The sequence below is a fragment of the Macadamia integrifolia genome, chromosome 13 (genome assembly GCF_013358625.1).
Source record: "Macadamia integrifolia cultivar HAES 741 chromosome 13, SCU_Mint_v3, whole genome shotgun sequence".
NCBI classification, from domain to species: domain Eukaryota; kingdom Viridiplantae; phylum Streptophyta; class Magnoliopsida; order Proteales; family Proteaceae; genus Macadamia; species Macadamia integrifolia.
The window spans coordinates 7,145,639-7,170,368 of NC_056569.1; the positions used below are offsets into that span (position 1 = coordinate 7,145,639).

The window sequence follows — 24,730 nt, forward strand, 5'->3', positions numbered from 1 at the left end:
AACCCCAAGTAAAACCTTTCGATTTGGGTAGAAATCCTCTGGATCTTGCTACTATCTTTTGAGAATATGAAATCTAAGGAATAATAGAGGTTCTATATATTGTTTATGAAGGATTTAGAGGAAGACTTGCAAGATTTTTGAAGCTTTTGTTGATCTCTTGAGCGAAAGAGAAGGATTTGAGGGTTTGACGTGTTCTTGAGCAAAGAGGTAAGATCCACGCTTAAGACCTTACATCAACCTTAGATCTAGGTTGGAATTATGATTTGGAGCCTTAAATTTGTGGAACATATGGTCGAATCAACCCTTGATAGTTTCCCCAAGGTGGGATAAAGAATGGGAGAGCGCAGTAAAACATGGGAAGAGTGGTGGGTGCCTGGAAATGGATGGGACCCACCAATCCAGTGCCCGCCTATCTTGGGTGGGCTGCTGGCTTGACCTGTGAGAAAGGACTGGAGGGTGCCTTACCTGCCTCTCTTGGCCCACCGGTCTAAGCAGAGCTACTAGTCCGACAGGCAAGTAAAGACTGGTGGGTGCCTTGCCCGTCAGTCTGGCCCATCGGTCCAAGCAGTGTTCCTGGATCGATAGGCAAGCAAGGACTGCTAGGTGCCCTGCCAATCGATCGACCTACTAATCTAACTTCTTAGATTCCGATTGGACCCAAATTTATTGGGTAACCTACTCTTGTGATTCTAAACACATTGGAATCATCAAACCTCACTGGTTATGACCTTAAAGTGGATGTATACTAAACTTAACTCTTTTATGATAGGTTGTCCTAGAATGCGCATCATCGCACACTGGATCTACTTTATACAAGGGTAATCATCGTACACAAATAGGATCATTGCTATGTCTGTGGAAAGAAAGGACATTTTGTAAAAAATTGTCCAAATCAGAAGAAGCGGGAGAAGTTGATTCATATGTTGTCCCAATTCTAGGAGCCATATGAAGTTTGTCATGGTGAAGATATTGAATCTGTCTACTCTCTAGATGATGAGCTCTCCCAGGATAATCTGTTTGCCATTGAGGCACCACTAGAATAAATAACTCAGGAATTCTCCTCTTCTGAAGCCGAGTCCGAAGAATTTGAACCCCTCTACTAATTAGATTTTGTTCATCCAACCCCTCCACTAGTGTATACTCCACCCATGGTCCCGGTCAATCCAAATTACCTTCCCTTTTCCCCAGTTTACCTCTCCCATCTGCTTATGATAGACCCATCAAAGCCATTGCCCTTTTTGATATAGGATCTGCGACAACAATTGTCAATTCTGATATCCTTCCCTCTTGGATTTGGAAACCTCATAAACAGGAGTTTCAAGCGGCAAATGGTCAAATTTTTTCCATTAATAAAATCTCTTGTGCTCCTATCAAGATTAAAATTCTTCCCACTTTGGTTGTCAATCATAGAGTTCTAGGTTCAAAGGAGGAGGAAGAGGTAGAGGGCCTAGGAGATGAGAGAACAGGGATTGGTAGTGAAGACATTTAAGAAAGAGATCTTCTCCTTGGGGAATATCATGCAACCAATAATACTAGGAAGATAAAACAAAATGCACAAGAAGGTGTCTACCGAGGTGATCTACTCAGTATTCTGCAATAGTTAGCCTATTTGCAGAGATAAAAGAGAACACAAATGCCACCTGATTATCAAATGCTCAGTAAATCTCAAAGGCCTTTACTGACTGCTGCAGCCTACCAGACACGAGAAAGAAATTCTCGTCTTCTCAGGCTACCTAACCTTTTTACCTGCTTGTTCTAATGTGGAGGATCCAACAAATTTGACAACCACAGAGCATACTTAAGTAAAATATTTTGTTGGAAAGACTTCCCAATAAGGTTGGTTAGAAAGACATCTCCTCAGAGAAGAAGGTGGTTAGGCTCAAAACATGGCTCTGATACCAATAATTAAATTGAAATAAAGTAAACTCAAACCAATAAGTATGGTTTATTGTGTTTATAGCATATCACTTCTCAAGCTTTATAGATGAAGATTTTGGTGGTGAAGATGAGGATGATGACTCAGTAGAAACTTCATAGACCAACTCTATGATGCTTTAATCTAAAGGGGTTATTGTATCTTCACAGATGAAGATGACAAGCACAACCTCGACTATCATATCACCTCTGAATTCCTAAAAATGACTGAAGAATCAAATGTTACAATTATTGTCTTTTCCAAGAACTATGGCTCTTCCATATGGTACCTTGATGAATTGGTGAAGATGTTAGAATGCAAGCATAAGATGGGCCACATTGTTCTTCCCATTTTCTATAAAGTGGATATGTCTCATTTTCGGAAACAAAACGGGATTTTGGGGGAAATCTTTGTTGTCTACGAAGAGAGATTCAGATTGGAGATGGAGAAGGTCTTCTCTACTTATTCCTGAATTAGGAGACTCAAATCCACAAAAAATTCTTCCAACATCAAGCTCCTTAGCATCAATAAATCCAGAAAGGTTGTGTGTGTGTGTGTGTGTGAGAGAGAGAGATAGAGAGAGAGAGTGAGTGAGAAGTTGAACAGGTTTCAGGTTCACGAGGTGAGAATGGGTTTGGGAGTGTTTCAGCTGAAAAGTATAAAATATGTTCAAATTTATCTATTTACCCTTGATTTGAAGGATTACAAACATGTGCTTATTTAAAGATAACACAAAAGTCATTCTAAACTATTTGTTACCACAAATCACAAATATCTCTTGACCAAGCTGTGATTTTTAGTTTATTCTCATTTATGATAAATAAAAATAAGTAAGGTAATTTACATCACCACCCCTGAAAAATGTCAGTATTATAGGAACACCCCATCTCTTTCACCAAATTAGACTCAGACTCCCTACCATCAGTCACTGTTATAGAATATGCCAAGAATGCTGACATCAGCAATTCATTTTTTTTTTCTAAATACCATTTTGCCCTTAAAAATAATGAAGTACCGAAATTACCCTTATTGAGTTGGAGAAGAAGAATGTTCCTCAGGGCTTTTCAGATCGGTGGCTGTGAACCCCTTTCGGTGACGGAGATGACGACAGTAACGGCGATGGCGATGGCAACTACGGCGGTGTTGTCTTGTTTGTTTCTAGGGTTTTTGATGCTTTGGTTGGCTTCTTTTCGTTGTTTGTCTGAATTCTTTGTTGGGTTTTTTATTTAAAGGGTTGAATTTATTTGTGGCGTGTAGATTTGAGGGTGTTGAATTTGGATCTGGATGGTTTAAATGGGGTTTTGGTGAAAAGAGACTTAGATTCTTCTTCAAGTTCACTCTTGTTTAGTGCTTTGATTGTGCGTTGGTTGATTCCTACTGTATATGCCTCTGTTTTCATTTTGGGTTTTAGAAATTGGGGAAACATAATGGGGTTATACAAATTCGGGAAATGACGGACATTTTCAATTAGATTTGATGTCCTATAACGAATTGCTGGATTTAAATAACAATTTATTCTTGGTTCTGAACATGTCCTGATTCTGTTGATTCTGCTTCTGGTTTCAGTGAAACATATCGGTATTTAGATCTTCCATTCTATTCACCAGGTGAGTTTCTTGTAACTCGCGTTAGCCTTTTTTGGATTTTTGAATGACAATTTGGAAGTTCGTTATTGATTGGATCTCAATTGCAGCTTATGTGACCGAGAAGAAAGAAGCTCTAGGTGAAGTCTTGAACGGAGATCGTTTAGTCAGTGCTCCCTACAAGCTTGAGTTCCTAGGTGACAAGGACTAATGTTTGCAAAAAAACAGTGTCTAAGGAAGAGGTAGCTCAGTTCCGAAATGCAGTCACTAAGGACTACTACTTCCAGTTATGATGATTTGCCGATCTGGGGTTTATCTCATCGGCAGTAGGACCCTCCCGCAGCTTCCTACGATGCTTTCAATGGTAGAAGATGCCCCTGCCGCCCCTGTTTCAAAGGTATGATAATCTGATCCCCGTGGAGCAGTAGCCCAGAAGTTCCACCGCCAATGAGAATTTCACCATCCTTGGTCGATCGGCGCAGCCTTAGGACTATAACCCCGATTACTCCTCGTCGTGAAGGAAGAGCCTCGTCCATTCCAATTCCATTAGGAAGATGGTAGCCATTATGGTGGCAGAGGTTGACGAGACTAGGTCAGTTTCGAATCTGAAGAAGTCGCGGGGAACTCGGTTGGAACTTGTCAGAATCACAAGTCAAAGGTAGGGAGAAGGATAGAAGGAGAGGGGTAGTTTTGGGATAATAAGAAAATGGTGTTTTACACATAAGGGCTAAAGTTTCATTTCATAGCATCACTTAACAGAGATTAACGGTAAGGAGTCTAGTTTGGTGGCCGTGTCGGAGTAGATAATACCAAATCAAAGAGAGAGATAGGTAGATGGTACGTTTTGGAGGATCTAATTCATTATATCCAAGTCTAACCTGGGTTCACTTCTTCATCCAACCAAATATTAAGCTCTATTAAATCCCTCAATCACACACATCCAAAAATCTAATACCAAAGTAGGAAAAGCATGGCATCAATTCCTTGCACGCCAAACATTCTAAAACCGTACCTTCTTACTTCCTATATTCCTTTCCCTTGCCTCACTCAAAATGTGGACCTTTTTGTTTTTCTGGTAGAAAAATGTATACCCAAGTTATCTTGCAAGTTGAGCTGCAACTTCCCTAGAAATTGCATACCAACTGAATACTAAATTCCCAAAATCTCTGTATTGTCTTCCCTTGCAATTTAATTCTCTCACCAATCTATGACCCCCAACTGCCTTTCTCTTTGAATGAAGAACACAACATACCCAAGCTCCAAAAGAACTCTCCAAGTCTAGTAGTTCAGCTTCCTCTTTCGATCTTGTATTTGTGAACATTACAAGATGAAAATTTTGAAGTTGGGGAGAGGAGTCAGAAATGTAATCATCAAACCATTTAGAAAACGCCGCAGGCCCTCTAAACTCAGTCCTCCACCACCAGAGCTTCCTCCTCCTCCCCCTTCACCTCCTTCTGAACCCACAATGCCATCACCTCCTCCACAGAAACCCACTTTCCCTTTCCTCTTCCCTCGGACCCAATCCACTGTTCTTCCTGACCCATCTCGTTTCTTCTCTCCAAAACTCCTCTCGTCACCTCTTCCAACAAATTCATTCTTCCAGAATTTCGTTCTCAAAAATGGTGATCAGCCTGAATATATACACCCTTATCTCATCAAATCATCTTCCTCTGCCCTCTCCCTCTGCTACCCATCTCGCTTTGTCAATTCAGCTTTCATCTATCAAATATTTAATCAAGATCTCATCATATCAGCTAGTCAGAATACCACAGATGATACCCATAACAAACACATTATCTCCTCTTTCAGTGATCTTGGTGTCACCTTAGACCTCCCTGGTGATCTTCAATTCTTCCTTGTTCGTGGAAGCCCATTTCTGACCTGCTCTGTCAATAGCCCAACCCCCCTTTTTATCTCAACAATCCATGCAGTTCTCTCCCTCACACCCAACCGTTCCTTCACAAAGTACACCATTTCTTTGAACAACAATCAGACATGGCTCTGCTACACTTCCACACCTATCAAGTTGACTCAGAGCAACACATCTATTCTCACTTCTGATAAATTCTATGGAATAATCAGGTTTGCAATCCTTCCTGATTCTGGCTCACGATATGAAATTATCCTTGATCAGTTTAGTTCATCTTATCCGATATCGGGAGAAGCTGTGTTCACTCACCCCTTCTGTTTGGAGTATAAATGGGTCAAGAAGGGATGGGGAGACCTCCTAATGCTTGCCCATCCTCTCCATCTAAAGCTCTTGTCGGTTGATAATGGAGATGTTGCTGTTTTGGAGGAATTCAAGTACAGAAGCATGGATGGTGAGCTTGTTGGAGTTGTAGGACACTCATGGGTCTTGAAACCTGACCCTGTTTCAGTAACTTGGCATTCAGTTCATGGGATCAATGAAGAAGCCTTTCCCGAAATTGTTTCTGCTCTCAGCAAAGATGTTGACAATCTGAATTCATCTCCAATAACGACTAATTCATCTTACTTCTATGGAAAAGCAATAGCAAGAGCAGCTAGATTGGCATTGATTGCAGAGGAGGTGTGCTATCTTGAGGTGATTCCAATGATTAGGAAGTTCTTAGGGGACTCGATTGAGCCATGGTTAGATGGAACTTTCAATGGCAATGGATTCTTGTACGATGGCGAATGGAGAGGAATTGTGACGAAACAAGGATCATTGGATTCTGCAGCAGATTTTGGATTTGGGATATATAATGATCACCATTACCATCTGGGTTACTTTCTCTACACGATTGCAGTGCTTTCGAAGATTGACCAGGCATGGGGGAGAAAGTACAAGCCTCAGGCCTATGCACTGATGGCTGATTTTATGACCCTGAGTAAACGTTCAAATTCACAGTACACTCGTTTGAGGAATTTCGATCTCTGGAAGTTGCATTCTTGGGCTGGAGGACTCACTGAATTTGCAGATGGAAGGAATCAGGAGAGCACAAGTGAGGCAGTGAATGCTTACTATTCGGCGGCATTGATGGGATTGCACTATGGAGACACACATCTTGTGGCCACTGGCTCAACACTAGCAGCAATGGAGATTCAATCAGCACAGACTTGGTGGCACGTAAGGGAAGAGGAAAACATGTATGAAGCAGAGTTCAGTAGGGAGAACAGAGTGGTGGGTGTGTTATGGGCTAACAAGAGGGATAGTGGACTCTGGTTTGCTCCACCTGATTGGAAAGAATGTAGGCTTGGAATTCAGGTGCTTCCATTATTGCCCATCACTGAGGTTTTGTTCTCTAATGTTGGATTTGTGAAGGAGCTAGTTGAATGGACTTTGCCAGCCTTGGGGAGGGAGGGGGTTACAGAAGGGTGGAAGGGTTTTGTGTATTCATTGGAAGGGATATATGACAAGAATGGAGCTTTAGAGAAGATAAGAAGCTTGAATGGGTTTGATGATGGGAACTCTCTGTCCAATTTGCTATGGTGGATACACAGCAGAGGTGATTGGGATGAGGAGAGATTAGTGAGAGGAGGGGGTAAGTACTGCTGGTTTGGACATTACTGCCACTGAAGATAGCTCATTGCTGCTTTTTTTCTTCTTTTTTTTCTGTACATTTTGAGCAAATATTTGAATCAATAGTATCGGTTGTGCCTTTGTTGTGAGCTTAATGTACTTATTTATCATATTGTTATTTTCTTTTTCATATGCAATTCACAGTACATAGGCTCTTGCATTTGCCTATTCTACCCTGAGACTGGATCAGGTTTATGTACGAGAATAATCTCTTTCGACTAGCCTCCAACGAAGCTGTCCAGCATCCTTTCACTCCCCAATATTGTCTACCCCTCTTCCGACTTTATCTCAGTCACCATTACCTAAGATCCCTACCCGATTCAATTTTATCCCAGCCACATCCTCATTCTCTATCCCAATCGATTCTCTCTTGGCTACCCTCCATCAACTCTCGGCTCCCCTCCTTTGCATCCTTAGTTTCTTTCACTGGAACTTCCATCTATATTCCAGCCAACTGAACCTCCTACCCAAAACCCTCATTGAAACTTATTTCTTCCCATATAGAACGAACGTTAGTGAATTATTCCATTTATTTGCCTGCCAGTAGGGGGTTGCAGGTACTTGGCTGCAACTCAGGTAGCAGCCAAATTTTTTCCTCCTTGGACCGCCTTGCGTCGTAAGAGACATCCACTACACTTTTTTTCTTTGACATTATATGCTTTAGTTACGGTTAGATTGCCATTTATTTCATCTCTTGTTACATCTTATCCCTTGTTTCGCTACTTTGCAAGAAAGATTGTTTCCAAATTTCGAATATATGGCCAACATATTGCTCTCATGTAAACATACCAAATACTTATATGAGAAAAATAAACCATTTATTCAGGCTTCAGATTGGCCGAAGCCAAACCCCACCTTTCTATGGGGCAAATGTTTCTTTTCTGTCCATTAGAACATGCTTGCCTACTCTGCAGTGTACATCATCTTCTATTTAGGTGGCGCTGGTATGTGTTGCATTGGGCTCTTAGGGTTTTTGGCCCTAGAAAGTGTTCAAGTTATTTACCAAAAAGAAAAAAACTCTCAAGTTCATTCCATGCAAGGTCCTGGTTAATTTCCTAGCATTGCTAGAGAGGGTAGGGTAGCAAAAGAAGTCGGAAACGCAAAATTCAATTGTGAGCTCATATTTAGATCTCTAGAATAAGAAATCTCTATGACCGGCTGACCTCAAAGTCTGATAGCTTCCTAACTATATTAGCTTACTGCCCATTTCAACATGTAATCCTAGTTGGTCTTGTGATCAGACCTTACAGTGCATATATAGTAGATCACATACAATTCCTCTTTACAGCTTGAGCTCATACCAAGAACAATTTTAGAAGCTAACTAATTCCTGTAACAAACATGTGTTTACAGCAGATGTTATATATTTTATTGCCAATTTGAGTTATAGTGTGCATCCTCATTATTCTCCTGTCTAAGGATAGCTGACAGTAGAATCTGTCACATGAGGAAAACAAGATCAATATACCCAAATGAGTAAGTATGAAAGAAATCATTGATATGCCAAGAAGACTTGGTGCCAGCACCAACAACAATAAACATTAGTCTGTTCTTGACACCACGTAATTAGAGAGGATGTTGGGGCAGAGAACTAGAAGAGAAGAGAATGATTCACACACCCAAGGTCAATACAAACCACAAGGAAAAACGGATTCTATAATCCTTATCAAGACTAAACTGGAACTGACATTCTCCCACCAAATACTGACATAAAAATAAAGCAAACAAACGAAACAAGCAACACCTCAAGACCATCCCACCTAAATGTGATCGACTACATGGATCTTTGCCATCCAAACAGCTCTATTTGAGGTCATACTAGAGTAAAATGTAGTCACATCAGATAGAACTCATCAAATGAAGTTTCTTACATAGATTTAAGTTAATAACATGTTACACATACGTTGGTGATGGAGGTGCCATGTTCACCCTTGTAGCAATTGAAAGTTGCATTAAGTTGTGCTTTACTACTTCTGCAGGCATGCTTTAGTTTAAACAGGACTTGTATAAGACCAAGCAACTGCCTAAGCCACAATATCGCATAAGCAAGTTCCTAGAGAATCCATATAATGAAGGCATCAATGGAATTTAAAGTTTTGCATAATGATCCTGTCCCTCTTTGATCTAGTTTCTATGTTTGTTTTCACAAATACATAACCTGTGATAATCAAATATCTAGGGGACGTATTTCATTGCAATGGAGGTAAATGGAGTATCTCCCCAGCCCCTCCAAACCTGCAATTTATGAACTCTAGAACAATGTTTTCATAAGTTCAGATGAATATTATATCTAAAACGAAGCACAAATCTTGCTTAAACTAAAGCATGGATGCAAAAGTCAAATGATAAAGCTTTGAAATGTTAAATGTGCTCTTAAAGCTTGGAGGACTAACTCCTTCGAGAATATTTCTTCTTAGGTTTTGGATTATAATGATTTATTATCTAATATTCAAGTGTGGCTCCAGTATGATCTTCTAAATGCCCCCTTGGATGAAGAAGAAAAAGAGGTCTTAGATACCCTATCCTCCTTGCCTAGTGTGAGGAAAATTTCCTAGACAGAAATCCAGGATAAAATGGTTGGAGCTTGGTGATTTTAATTCTGCGTACTTCCATCTATGCATGAAATCCAGAATTAATATCAGTTCTTGTTAGTGTACGATGTCATGTATTCCGTCATAGTTTAATCCAGGGAGTACTGGTGCAGGCACCCTGACAAAACAGAAGGGTGATCCCCTCGAATCGTTTATTGGAGGGCAATTTTGTACTTTCCAGATTAGGATTTTTTGCTATATATTAGGAAATCTTGCCGAACCTCATAAACATGTGTGCATTGTTTGTTCTTGTTTTTTTCATTACTTTTCGCATCGCTTTTAAGGTTGTGTTTCTATAATTATATCATTATGTTGGTGTCTCATTTTTTAGTTGCACAGTGTTGAAGATATTAAAGCTGAGGTTGTTAAGTACTTCAATGACCTATTTAGTTCCTCTTTCGCTTCTTCTGGTTTTATCCTGGATAAATTCATTACCACTGACCTCATTAGTAGTCTCCAGGGCATTCCATCTGAAGATGAGATTGTTGCTGACGTCTAGTCCCTGAAGGCTAACAGAGCCCAAGGTCTTGACGGGTTTAATATGGGTTTGTTCGTGGCCTCCTGAGATATTACCAGAGATGATCTTGTTAAGGCTATCAGGAGTTTTCCCTTACCCCTAGCCAGATCAAATGGTGTCATGCTTCTCTCTCTCTCTCTCATCCCCAAGAAGGAAGGGGCCTCTTCTGTGTCAAATTTTAGGCTATATTTTTTGCATTCTGCTCTACAAGTTTATGTTAAGGTGCTTGCTTTTAGGCTCAAGTCGGTGGTGGATCATCTTGTTAGTGACAATCAATTGGCCTTCATCGTAACTGCATGTTGGACAATATCTTTCTTTTTTTATTGTGTTATGCCAAGAACCTTGGCAGAGAAGAGAAAGAAAGGGTGCCTGTGGTTGAACCAAATGGTTATTTTGGTATATGGGCTATATTTCTGTGTTTTTTTTTTTTTGGGGGGGGGGGGGGGGGGCGGGGGGTGGTGGGCATAGATGAGATTCTGTTATCTCTCTAATTTAATCAGAATGATTAAATTAATTTGGTTGAACAGATGAGTGCAAAAGAAATTGAAAATAATTTTCACTGGTACAAGAAAGTTTATAATTTGGAAACTTTAAACTTTCTATCAACATATTGTTAAAAAAATAAACTTAATTAACAAATAAATGTCTTTGATCAAAGGAAAGAAAACTCTCTCTCTCTACAAAATACATAAGGAAGATTTGTGCTGGTCTCTACTAATCTCATCTTCAATGATCAAACTTGATGAGGCAAGAGGACATGGTGTATGGTGGCCCTGGAGAGTGGAAAAATGCAAGAAGGGCATCTTCTATGCAGAATTATGTATACCTATGTTCGTTACCATTTCACCTGAAAGCTCGAATTGTTAAGGAAAAGTTGTTGGGAGTACATTGTCTTTAGTTCCATCAGAGAAAACGCATGAGAAGAGAATCAAAATTTTTAAAGCCATATCTTGGTCCTTATGTGCTTGAGCTGTGACATGCAACTGAATTTGAAAGTTTTCTCCCGAATGATATTTTACAACCTCTGCCCATATGATGCAGATGGAAATCCACAGCCATTTGAGATGTTTGAAGTTGATAACATTTTTATTTCTGGTACTATTTTGCCATGTGAGGAAGGTTAGAGAAAGATAAAGACAAAGGTGTCAGATGCGAAGGTTTTGGGCGCATAAATCTACTGAGGCTCGATCAAGCATTGAGGTTTTTCCCAAGAACTCTCAAATCCTTGTGGAGGTAACCCCGACCTAAGTCTTGATGAATTGATTGTTGGTGCTGTCCTTTCTAAGAGTGAGAAGCAAGAGCTTCCACAGTGGAATGTCAATAAAAGATTTTGTCATCTCACAGGGTGAATTCATCAATAATCAACTGATTGGTTTGGACTTTGGACCAACCATCCCAAAAAGAAATATTTTGAGATTCACACTAGAAATCCACCTTGTCTGAACCCAACAAAAGTCAAAGCTTCCACTAACAGCAACAACTGTAAATAGAACCAAATAGAAATTTAAGGTAAGTTCGATGAGAATGAAAGGGCCACTAATTGCACAATAACAGTATTTATGAAAATGAATTCACATATGTATTGTAGAAACAAAAACATACTGAAGCGTAATTTAACATGAGATTAGGCCTACCTTGTGAAACAAGTCGAGGAAAGAAATTTCAAGGAGCATCATGTATCCCTGGTGTTCACCATTTGATGTTGTGTATTGCATAGCTTGCCCTTGACCCAAAATTGATATTACCCAATGATCTATAGGATGTAAAACCCAAGTAGTAATTCTATCATCAGGGCTACTGGAAATTCCGTACAAAATTTTGTTTTGCACTCTCCTGATAGAAGGTACCACCATTTCTGAAATTTCATAGATGTAGTTAGGGCATGTGATCGTATGCATGAATTCTTGTTAATGACTATTGCTTCCCCTAAACCTTCATCAACGCAAGCGAGGTGAAAAATGATATAGCTCTAAGACTTAGAACTAATGGTTTACCGTGTAATACTCCATTTTACCATTCCTGTTTAGAGAAAACAAACTAAAACTTAATAATAAAGAATTAAAAAATGTGGAAACTTTAAGTGAATGGATATCTATGTGCAGAATTCAACAATATTTACCTCATAGAACTTGGATCTACATAGAGCTCAAACATTTCTGACTTTATCAACATATGAAGAGGCACATAAGAGAGTTCAAGATAAGAAACTAATAACTCAGAGTTGAAGAAGGTTAAATGTCCTCTATGAATCTAGGTTGAGACCGACGACTCCTTATATAGAGTGTAGGAATGTTTCATGTTTCCAGCACAATATCAGCCGTTATAGTACGTTTAAGTACACAGCTAAGAAAAGCACAGTGAAGGCTGGCATTTCCAAAGAATTTAATATGAAATAAAAAAAATTAAGGAGAAATTAAATCCATAGAAACGAAAAGTTTCCATTAGTCGGTTTAGCACATGTTTTGTACAGATAGAGACAAACAATATCGTTACTTTTCTTCTAAAAACACCCAATACACGTTTTAAGATGTGATAGAATCCTTAACATTTATTAGAAAACCTTAACCATTACAGTCTGTTCAATGGTTTAGCAAGAAAAATGCACTGGACGTGAGTTGGTTTCCATTAGTCGGTTTGGCATGTATTTTGTATAGATGGACAAGCCAATCTCATCATTTTTCTTCTAAAAACACCCAATACATGTTGTAAGATGTGATAGAATCCTTAACATATATTAGAAAATATTAACCATTACAGCATGTTCAATGGTCTAGCGACAACCTGCTTAATGATCTAGTGAGGAAAGTGCATTGGACGTGAGTTGGTTTCCATTAGTCGGTTTGGCACGTGTTTTGCACAAATGGAGATAACCAATCTCATTACTTTTCTTCTAAAAACACCCAATATACATTTTAAAATGTGACAGAATACTTACATTTATTAGAAAACCTTAACCAGTACAATATGTTCAATGGTCTAGCGAGGAAGGTGCATTGGACGGGAGTTTGCTTCCATTAGTCGGTTTGGCACATGTTTTGTACAAATGGAGATAACCAATCTCATCACTTTTCTTCTAAAAATACCTAATACACGTTTTAAGATGCGACATAATCTTTAACATTTATTAGAATATCTTAACCATCATATCTACTGAGAAAAGTGCACTAACGGGAGTTGGTTTTCATTAGTCGTTTTGACACGTGTTGTGTACAGATGAAGATAACCAATCTCATCACCTTTCTTCTAAAAACTCTGAATACATGTTTGAAGATGTGACATAATCCTTAACATTTATTAGAAATTCTTAACCATTGGACCAGTTCAATGATCTTGCGAGAAAAGTGTACTCGAGGGAGTTGGTTTAAATTAGTCGGTTTGGCTCGTGCTTTGAACAGATGGGGATAACCAATCTCATCACTTTTCTTAAAAAAAACACCTAATACACGTTTCAGGGTGTGATAGAATACTTAAAATTTATCAGAAAATCTTAACCATTACAACATATTCAATGGTCTAGAGAGGAAAGTCCATTGGACGGGAGTTGGTTTCCATTAGTCAGTTTGACAACAGAGGGAGATAATCAATCACATCATTTTTCTTCTAAAAACACCAAATACACGTTTTAAGGTGTGATAGAATCCTTAACATTTATCAAAAAATCTTAACCATTACAGCCCATTCAATGGTCTAGCGAGGAAAGTGCACTGGACGGAAGTTGGTTCTGTTAGTCAATTTGGCATGTGTTTTGTACACATGGAGATAACCAATATCAGTACTTTTCTTCTAAAAACACCCAATACATATTTTAAAATGTAATAGAATCCTTAACATTTATTAGAAGATCTTAATCATTACAACTTGTTCAATGGTCTAAGGAGGAAAGTGCAGCGGATGGGAATTTGTTCCACAAAAGGTCTTGCAATAAAAGGAAAAAAAAAAAAAAAGAATCAAATACCGAGATTTTCTATCAAAAAATAAAAATCAAACGATTGAGATTTTAGATAAATAAAAGAAACTTTTTAGGATACAATAATGTCTTGCGCTTCTTATTTCAGTAAATAGATACATTGCATTCATAAATTTTTTGAATAAAACTAATGTAATGTACGTACCATCTCCACCCTTCCTATATACAAAGATCTAGATTCAGAAGTTGGTCCTACACATTGTAGGGAAAGAGCGGTGGTCTATGCTCCCATATCCTTGTGTTCAAGGTTGATATTGTGTCTCTCAAATCCATTATCAGGTCCTATGTTATAGGGTTAAGAATTAAAAAGGAAAAAAAAAACACTTAAGAGTTCAAAACAACATTGATAGCAATGATTTTAGTTCTCAAATATATATATATATATATATATAGGGAGAGGGATAGGTATGCTGCCGATATCAAGTATGCTAGTGGATAGCACCAATAGGAACACATGATGGAGTATCATTCAGGAATGATATGAGGGTCATTTCAGAAAAAAGGAAGAGAGAGATAGACACAATGGGTGCTAGCATACTTGATATCGGCGGCATACCCAACCTTTTCCCATATACATATTTATATTTATATTTATATACATATACATGCACTCGTCCTAGAGTGACATAAGGTAGGAATGTGCTCTTCACTACCAAAAAAAAAAAATTTATTACTATGGTTTTCTTTTTTTCTTAATAATATATCCAAAATCTATAGACTACAGCAAAAGCATACAGGTGTAGATGAGTTGCATTTTTCTATCTGTGGTTACAAGTGTGGTCACTACAGCTATAGTTATGGATTGCCTACTGTAAGAAAGGGGTAGTTTATAGGTGCAGATTTTCTGCAGCACATCTGTAGCTGGAGAATTTTGTGTCCAAAATTTGTAATTGCAGATTTTTCCTCAAAAGCTATAGTTGGGGAAAGTTTTTTATTAGCTACAAATTTATGTGCAAGAAAGGCTATAACATTTGCATATTAGCTATTCGGGTTGTAAGTTTGGCCCTGATGACCCTAGCCCGCCCTGAGCCCAAACCTTATCTAACTCGGTTATGAGGGTCAACCCGGCCTAGCCCGACCCAACCTTGATCAGGGTTGGGATGGCCTAGGTTGAGACCTAGGTCCAGCCCAACCCAGCTCAATTTTAACCCTGATCTATTATTGTGTTTAGTAATAGTGTTTCCCTTGCCCTAAGCCTGCATCATGTTTACACAAGTGTTACACAAGTTGTCCGTATGACTTCAAACCACATCATGTGTCTGTAATCTGTGTGACTTAAACCCACTTCATGTGTTACACAAGCCACATACTCTTCCCTATTGAGCTAAAACGACCAAATGACCAAACTATTTCCCCCCTTTTCTTTACATAGCTAGTCTTGTAGTCTCTTGTTATGTATTGGTATGAACTTTAAACATAGTAGTAATCACGAAGAATTGGGAAAATTTTGGTTGTCCAGTTTCTGAGAGATGTGGTGATGTCAGGCGATTAAAAGGTCTATCTTATAACCAAATTGACAATATTGCTTGCTACAACTTTATAGATTAGGGCTGGAGAAGGGCTGGCCATAGGCTTAGCAACTCTCCACCCCTCCTTTGGTAAGCATAGGCTTAGCATTTTGTGACTAGAGAAAAAAAAGATAACCAAAAAAAAAAAAAAAAAAAAATACAGGACTGGCTAGGGTCAGCCCAACCCAAACCCCGCTCAACCCTGAGCCCAATAGGGTTAGGCCTGAGCATGAAACCGGCAGGGTTGGGTTAGGCCTAGGTTGAGTTTTGGGGACCTAGGGTTGGGTTAGGGTTTTAAGAAACCCAAAACCCGGCCCTATTTCACCCCTAGAACCAACCATCAAAATTGGCTATGACTAATCCCAATTTTGGCATTTTATAATGATCGATTCTAGGGTTTTTGGAATTGGATTGCTAGTGTTTTAGATTTAGGGGCTGATTCTATAATTTTGGGATCCATTTCAATCCAATCGGATCAAAAATCATTAGGAACCAATTCGATTTATGATTTTGAGTTTAGAATCCTTGGTCAAATTGATCATTTTAGGCCAAAATTAGCCATGATCGTTCCTGTTTCGACCATTCTAAATGACAATTTAGGGGTTTTAAGACTAGATCCCTCGGGTTTCTTATTTGAAGACCAATTATAGGGTTTTGGGACTAATCCCAATCAATTCCGATTCGATATAAACTGGACTCGGCTACGACCGATTTAATCTCTAATTCCTTGTACCCAAAAAAAAAAATCTAATTCTGAGTTTTAAATCCCTGGTCAAATCCACCGTGATCAATCTTGATCATTCTAATATGGTAGATTCAAGGACTGTCCAGAGCTAGGTCGGAATTACTACGAACTGATTTAAAATCCTTGGTTGAATTGGACGGGTGTGATCAATCACAATTCAGATCATTCTAAAATGACCGATTCTAAGGTTTTTAAGACCAATTTGGGAATGTGCAAAAAATAATCAGATATTCGATTCCATGTTTAAAAAATTGCTCCAAACTTCCTTGATCTGCCATCCACAATTTTTAGCTTTCATCAACCCGTAAATGAGAGACCTTGCGCTTGCTTCAATGTGGTTTCCTGTCATCACATGATTAAACAATATTAGTACTGAAACAGGCTAGGACATAGTTAACGTGTGGTGGCATAATGGTGCTAGGTATAATCTGAGTCTGAGTGATAGAAGCCCTTGGGAGAGCCATATTCTCAAATGTGTGCCAGTTATTCATGTTATATATAATTTCCAGAGGACTTGGTTGTTCCTTTTGCATAATTACTTTGTTCCTATGGGACCATATAAAAAAACTTCCTATTATAAAGACGATAAAAAAGGGTCACAGATGAGAGGGCTGAGTTAAAAAAAAATACAAAACTAAGGAGTTCAAAGAGGGAGATGGAGGTTACCATCGCTCAATCCTAAGACCCAAATGGCTGGCAGCCCAGACTCTTTTGGTAAAGTCGCATGACACAAAGATATGCCACACGTTCTCAGTGTGATGATGACAGAGTTTGCAAATTGGGTCTAAGGGCTTCCATTTATGCAATCAATCATTAGTTGTAAAGCCTCCCTGAGCCGTCCACCAAAAAAAGAATTTGAATTTTGGACGAAGGTTCAGTTTCCAAAAGAAACGCCACCAATGTGAGCAAAGAGAGGAGCATGTGCACATGTTGGAATCTCTAATTCAAAACTTTTATCACCCCACCTCTTGGCCATTAAGGAATATTGGTGCTCTCTTGTCTGTACATAAACATCAACCTAATCTTATGTTTAATCTTAGGCCGAACGATAAGGTGTTGCCATCACTGCATCAACTAGCTATTAAAAAAAAAAAAAACCCCAATTTTAAATTTAGAACCCTCTGTCAAATTGTTCTGATTTAATTCGGAATCAACTGTGACTGATGTTGATTCTGTCTATTCCAGAATGGCCAATTCTAAGGTATTTAGAACTAAATTTGCTGTTTTTTCTTTTTTCTTTTTCTTTTTCTTTTTGGTCTCAGGGCCAATTCTACCCAATTCCAGTATAATCTAGGTGTCAATCAATCGATTCGATTCATTTTGGTTGTTGATCTGGTTGAACCAGTTTTGATTTAGTATTAGTCCAAACTAAAACCAAACAATTAAGACAAATTTTCCTAAAAATAATGAAAAAAAAAATTTTTTTAATCAGATTTTTCTGATTTCACGGTGAATGATTCACACATGACACACCCAAAGACAGACTGAAGCTTTACTGTTGCAGATTTATATCTCCTTTTATCATTTGGAAGAACAAAGCTAATGCCCTTGAATCCCACCAAAGCGAGGAAAGTCTTGTAGTCACCTGAAGTTTCCTTGACTATGGCATGTTCAAGAGTTACATTGTTTCTCTTCTTATACAACTGAAGTGAATTCTTCAAATCTTTGTTCGCATGTGTAGTGATTGTGATGGTCTTCAACCATCCTTGCCATGTTAATTGCATTGCGAAACACCTGAAACACACAAAACACAGCCAATGAGAACTGCAAACTAGAAATGGAACATTTGAAATAATATGTAGCTAAAATGTTATTATTTCTTTGTTTAATGAATTATCACCTTTTCAAAATACTTAATGAGGATCACAGATGCATCAGATTGCTATAAGCAATGCCTCTAAGAACTCATCAGCAGGAACCCCCAATCAGCTACGACAACAAACAACAACTTAGCATATTCCCAACCAAATGAGTTGGTTACATGAATCTTTGCCATCCAAACAGCTCTATTTGAGGTCATACTAGAGTAAAATGTAATTACATCAGATAGAACTCAACAAATGTAAGTTTCTTACATAGATGTTTAAGTTATTAACTTGTTACACATACATTGGTGATGGAGGTGCCATGTTCACCCTTGTAGAAATTGAAAGTTGCATTAAGTTGTGCTTTACTACTTCTGCAGGCATGCTTTAGTTAAATAGGACTTGTGTAAGACCAAGCAGCTGCCTAAGCCACAATATTGCATAAACAAGTTCCTAGAGAATCCATATAATGAAGGCATCATTGGAATTTAAAGTTTTGGATAATGATCCTGTCCCTCTTTGATCTAGTTTCTAAGTTTGTTTTCACCAAATTAGGATATATAAGGGGGAAAAGGCAGCCGCAGCATTAACTAATACATAACCTGTGATAATCAAATATCTAGGGGACGTATTTCATTGCAATGAAGGTAAATTGAGTATCTCCCCAATCCCTCCTAACCTGCAATTTATGAACTCTAACACAGTTTTCATAAGTTCAGATGCATATTGTATCTAAAACGAAGCACTAGTCTTGCTTAAACTAAAGCATGGATGCAAAAGTCAAAAGAGACTGTTCACCTCTGAAAGTCTCTGCAGCTATCTCCACCATTTCTTTTTTCCTTACTGTCTATTTGTTCAGCACGTTTGCTAATTTGTTATTTCTCTAGCAATGCCTATGTATCTTCTCAAGCCACGGTTCTAAAAAAATTAACTTAAACAATTTGTGGGTTAGGGTTTCCTAGTTTCAAAGAGCTATAGAAGGATCAAAGGACTTAAAAACAAAAAAAAAAAAAAAAAAAACAATCATATAGGTTCCTATAAGAATAGTTTGAGGGATTGAGCAACAAGTTTCTTAGTGAGAGTTGCATCTATAAAACGCTTCCTGTCATTCTAACACTAATTACTACAGGCTGGATTCAAAGAGTAGTTGTTTGATGAGTCTGGTGTAACTTCATGGAGACTGAGGGTTCCTAAACATATCCAATTAGATTTATGGTAATAGCTGATTAGCTTCAGATGGAGTCTTCCATAGAAGATAGTATGAATATTGGAGATGCTATGAATAGATAATCGATATATAGGTCGGGAGGAAAATGAAGTCATGCCGCAAGAGATCAAGGAGCAAGAGGGAGAGTGAAAAAAGAAAAGAAATGAGTACTAGATCTGCAGGTTAAGTGATAGAACAACACCCAAGAAAAAGAGGAGATGAAGATCATTTTTGTGTTCCAGTTTCTATAGTACTGGTCATATTGAAATAAAAGCTCAAAATTACAAATAATTAGCCCAAAATTAGAAACATAAAATCAGTTAGCTCACAATCATTAAAATAAAAGCAGAACACTAATGTGCAAAAAATCACAAATAAATAAGAAGGCTGAGGAGAATCAGCAAACCAGGAAAACCAGACAGGGAGATGACCCTCCTTTAATAGAAGAGTCATCAATCCCGAAAGAAGTTTTTTTCAATCTCATGAGCAATACCTAATAAATCCATGTCTAAGTAATATTGCCACCGCACAACACTACGTATCTATGAACAATTTCTTCCTTATAAATATGATAAAAAAGAAAATTGCACAAAATCTTTTTACCTATCTTCAACTTCCTTCCAACCCTATCCCTTGAGTCTTGCCGATGCTCCCAAAGTGTCTCCTAGAAACAAAAGGTCTCTCTATCAATTAAGGGACTTAAAATGAACTTAATGATGCACGATGGCAAATCTTGCACAACCAATCGGTAGACCAGCTAGGTAAACGCTGAGACATAAATTGGAGAAATCTACTTCTAAGAAGGATTTAACAGCAGAAGACTGCTGATGAGGTTTATGGATTCATTACCCATTTAATTACCGAGAGTTTATGCATATGATGAAAGACACTCATGAACAACTGGTGGATGAGTAAGGAATGGAAGGTGTGCTGGGTGTTGTAGGTGATATGCTTGAAATTATTGGATATGGGGGTCTTGAAATCACTTCTGAGATCCAACTCAGTGCATAGAAATTCATCACATTACACACACAATTTATGAATTCTGAGCATACAAAGAGATCTCATTCCACTCATCATAGAGAGATGTTGCTCACCTTAAAAGGAGGATCTGGAGATTATGTCCCCTTTGCCCCTCCCCCGATATCCACTCCCCCATGCTCCTCCATGCTGCAGCACACAATAGATTTGATCAAATTTCAGTGGGGGAAAAAAATCTAAGACTAAGAAAGTAATATGAAAATTTTATGTCTCACATCTTATTGGCATCAACTACCAATCTTTTACAGTACTAGTGTTTTTTCCACAAGTTGTCAGCGAACCAGTGTTCCGCTATTTTCTCTGTACGAATTCCGCAAAGAAAAATCCATCCTTAAAAATGGCACACCATATATAGTTATAGTTGAATCATCACTCTAGTCATCAACATGTTACAACAGCCACTATTCATGAGCGTCCCAATTACATTCCATAGGGCATTCCTAAAAAAGACCAAAACTCAGAGCATAAAAGGCGAAAGAGATATGTCATGCCATTCACCATAGAGAGAGATGTTGCTCCCCTAAAACAAGACCTCTTCTCCCCCATTCTTGTCCATGCTGTAGAACATAATAGATTAGTTCAATTTTAATGTAAGAATATAAAATAAAATCTCAAGAATAAGGAAGTAACACAAATAATTTTAAGTCTTATATTTAATTGGCATTACATATTAATCTTCTCCAAAACCAGTGTTTATTCCATGCGTTCTCAACGTACTGGTCTTCTTGTATTTTCTTTGTGTTTGGGATGAAAAAGCATATGAACAAGCCCATCAACAAAATGACTCCCCGAAGAAGAAGAAAATCCATCCTCGCATAAGGCACATGGTGATAGCTGCATCATCACTCCAGTCATCAACATGTATGAACAACCACTAATAAGGAATCCAGCAAGCTTGGCTTTGTATTTGGAATAAATAAATTTTATATCAGATTCTAATTGGGGGAGGGGAGGAAAAAAGTGGAATTGTGTATTATGGAACAAATAATTTTTCTTCCAAAGTTAAATCTATGGTTCCTTCTGAACCACTTAGCATAATTTAACAACTAGTACATATGGAAAATATGTTGCTTGGAAACTAACTTAGATCTCTTAGGCCAAAAATAGCCTTGGAAATATGCCAGTTTACTTAGTCTAATTTTATTTTTATGCCAAAAATTCCCTTTATTCTACTTTAGAATCTGGTCGTGCATTCCAGAAAACATTTGTTCCCTTCAACTCATAGTTGTCAAGGCATTGTCAAGGCGACGACTTGGCGTCCAGGTGGTTTTCCTGGGACCCAAGCGCCAGTCGCCTTATTGCACTACATGCCGCCTTGTGTTTTCGAACTTGTTTATGCCAAATATCATTTAAGTACATTTTTTATATTTTTTATTTTATTTACTTAAGGTATAATTCATAAATAAACAAATATCTCCTATTTGAATCCAATAAAAATAGTTTAAAAATCAAATTCCAAAATGATAAAAAGCCAACCCCCAATCTAAGAACAAAAACTAGATTTTGGTTATAGGGGCGATTTTCAACTTTTAAATGCTGGGGTTTTTCTCAATTATGAAAATTTTATAAATCCCATCATGTTAAAACATGGCTAAATGTTGATTTTTAATAACTTGATGTGGCTTAACAATGATTTTTTATGATACAAGGTATATGTAGCTTACTAAATAATGTTAAAATAGGAAAAATAAAAAATAACACTTAGTCGCATTGTTTCCCTTAAGCGCTTAAACATTCCTCCAACGCCTTGGAGCCGTGACAACTATGCTTCATCTACTAACTCAATAAATTGAATATAATGTAGAGCACACATTTGTTACACTCCATGTCAACACTAGAAAGAAAATAGAATTTCATTCCTTCCATAAACAAATCGACAATGAATATATAAACACATAAATAATTGAAAAAACGTGTACTCCAATATGCCTAGTGAAGCATATCCTTTCTTATTAGCACATAGTAGAGGTGGATCCAAGTGATGGAGGGTCAAAGGGCCATCTCATTAGACAAAATACATAATAGTCATATGAAAATGATATTTTTGTGTACTTACCTCATCCAATTTGGTAAATCATTGATCCGTAGGTGACTTTTCTCCGTAACTTTTGTATGCTTTTGTGGCTCAACTAATGGCATCTTTTCTTCCATCATTTTTCCTAGTGTGCTAGGTAAAAAGGCACTTTAAAGATGGTCTCCTAACAAATGAAAAAAAAAAAACATATATTTAGATTTTGACAAAAAAATTAGTCACACTTGGTATATACATCTTTTTATCAGTGTAGTGTTAAAATCACTTTGATAGTATTTCCATCAGAGAGAATGGTTATCAATATTCATATACCGTTCATAATGGGAAAATGTTCCATCTAAACAAAAATGTATTCATTTTCTATATAATTCAACCAGATAACTGTTATACACACAATCACATACATAAGCATTTACAAAATGAGAAAGGATTACCAGACTTCGGATAACAACTAGAACATCTGCCAATTACAGCAACATTTTTCTTCCAACCATTCAGAAAAATTCTAACAATTGTTACATATAACAAATATGTAGTAGCGTGGAAACAACTTATGATTACATAGACCAAAAAGGGTCTTGAAAACCTTTCACTTTAGTTACTCTAATTTTATTTTTTAGGAAGTAAAGGACCAGAGTATCCCTTTGTTTTACATAATAATTGAACTCTTATTAGAAGGACATACAACCAATTGCATCTAAACAGGAAAAGTGGAATGGAAATATCAAAAACAGAAATGGAAAATGACCACGCTCAATACAGTGAGTTTTCAACCAGGCAAAATCCCTTAGACTCCTGGGTTTCCTGCATTGGGGCTAGGATTCAAAAGATATGATTCCATCAATATTATCCACCAGCCTGACCAAAGGGAGGCCCCAAACAATGTTACAATAAAAGAACATTTCAGGCATAAATCCTGCCTATGTTAAACCTGTCTTAACATACTCATTAGTTTCAAATTTTAATATGAATAAGAGACTGGAGTCGAATTAAAAGAACATCATCAAAGTCTCACACTATAAAATATTTTAAAAGAACATGATGTTGCCAATCATTTTCATCAGAACAAACAAAGAAAAAGAACTCTTAACTCGGTGCTGTTAAATATGTTTTTATCATATTTTACAAGTTCAAATAGGCATGAACTACCAGCCATTTATTGTGTTACAAATAGCATGAGATTGCTACTTCCAAAACCTTTTTTTCTTTCTTGCTTTTATCTTCTAAACATGTTTCACATGGCTCTCGGGTCTCTTGGAATTCCATAAAATACAGAGATGGAAATAAAAATTATCTTATCTTTCCTGACATTAACAAGGTACATAGGCTCTGATACACCCTTTTCCCTTTCCACTCCTCTGTTAGATATCTAGGGATGTGATGAAACGATCCCTTTAAAGGAGATTGAAGGAGAAACTATGAAACTATGGTTAAAAAAAGTAAAAATAGAGATTGAAGAAGGAGAAAACCAGAGTAACGGAGAGATTTTAACTTACATAGAGCAGGAATCAGGGCTTGTACCAGTTAGGAGAGATCTCAGGGACGAGAGATCCAATGGAGTGATGGGAAGAGAAAACTACGCCTGCAAGATCCCAGCTCCCAGGTGAGAGAGGGTAGCACTCTTCAATCTCCCTTCTCCTAGAATAAAATCCCTGCAACTCGTTTATCAAGGTTTTGAGGAAGAAGAAAAGAAGCCTCACTTCCTGGCACACTTCCTAACCGTACTGCAATAGCGGGGCAACAATCTTAATGGTTATTAAAGTATTGTCTTGAAAAGTTTGTTTTTTCTGTGTTGCGCAACAACTCACTACCCTTCCCTGCACGCACATTAATGGCAGTTCTTAAATATCAGAAGGACAGTGGGTCTACGCCACGCCAAAATCGGTTGCAATTCTGATCTCGTACAATTCTGTGACATATTACCTTCAGGGGGTGACACGTGTATTGATACTAATGTAATGATCCAGATCTGATTTAAATGTTTTTTCACTGATTTAATATTTTATTAGTTGTACCAGATCTGGACCATTGTATTGGTATCAATACACGTGTCACCGCCTGAAGGTGGTATTGCACGGAATTGTACGAGATCGGAATTACAGACGATTTCAACCCCACGCCACTAGGGTAGCTGACTAGACAATCAGATAGTGGGTCTACGCCACGCCACATAGACATTGACCGACATTGGTGAAAAAATGGCTGAAACATAATAATTTTTTTTTTTTAATTTTAATCAAATCATTAAAAAAAAATAAATAAATAAAACGGAATTATT

At 37.7% G+C, this 24,730-nt stretch overlaps 1 protein-coding gene and 2 long non-coding RNA genes across 9 annotated transcripts; 1 reads left to right on the forward strand and 2 right to left on the reverse strand.

The window, feature by feature from the left end:
• The first annotated feature begins 2,985 nt into the window (after positions 1 to 2,985).
• Positions 2,986 to 7,169, forward strand: LOC122058795 (probable endo-1,3(4)-beta-glucanase ARB_01444). The gene is made up of 2 exons (XM_042621478.1): positions 2,986 to 3,522; positions 3,609 to 7,169. Exon 2 carries the CDS (start codon positions 4,826 to 4,828, stop codon positions 7,034 to 7,036), a length of 2,211 nt encoding a protein of 736 aa, XP_042477412.1. The 5' UTR covers positions 2,986 to 3,522; positions 3,609 to 4,825; the 3' UTR covers positions 7,037 to 7,169.
• A 3,555-nt stretch (positions 7,170 to 10,724) lies between these two features.
• LOC122060085 lies at positions 10,725 to 12,814 on the reverse strand. The gene is made up of 2 exons (XR_006134250.1): positions 12,267 to 12,814; positions 10,725 to 12,166 (listed from the first exon to the last, which is right to left on the reverse strand). It is a non-coding gene; the product is annotated as an uncharacterized LOC122060085 (long non-coding RNA).
• A 3,652-nt stretch (positions 12,815 to 16,466) lies between these two features.
• LOC122058675 lies at positions 16,467 to 24,211 on the reverse strand. 7 transcript variants are annotated; one of them, XR_006133869.1, is made up of 8 exons: positions 23,949 to 24,207; positions 22,477 to 22,618; positions 21,088 to 21,254; positions 20,636 to 20,977; positions 20,477 to 20,549; positions 18,208 to 20,043; positions 17,953 to 18,101; positions 16,467 to 16,709 (listed from the first exon to the last, which is right to left on the reverse strand). It is a non-coding gene; the product is annotated as an uncharacterized LOC122058675 (long non-coding RNA). The 7 variants fall into 7 exon arrangements; XR_006133872.1 differs by lacking the exon at positions 16,467 to 16,709 and having other exon boundaries at positions 17,846 to 18,101; positions 20,636 to 20,720; positions 20,919 to 20,977; positions 23,949 to 24,210; XR_006133870.1 differs by lacking the exon at positions 16,467 to 16,709 and having other exon boundaries at positions 17,846 to 18,101; positions 18,208 to 18,388; positions 19,983 to 20,043; positions 23,949 to 24,201.
• Between the last annotated feature and the right edge of the window lie 519 nt (positions 24,212 to 24,730).

Excerpts from the sequence above, each read along its gene's own strand:
- LOC122058795 (XM_042621478.1), top strand. The coding sequence starts at position 4,826 with ATGAAAATTTTGAAGTTGGGGAGAGGAGTCAGAAATGTAATCATCAAA.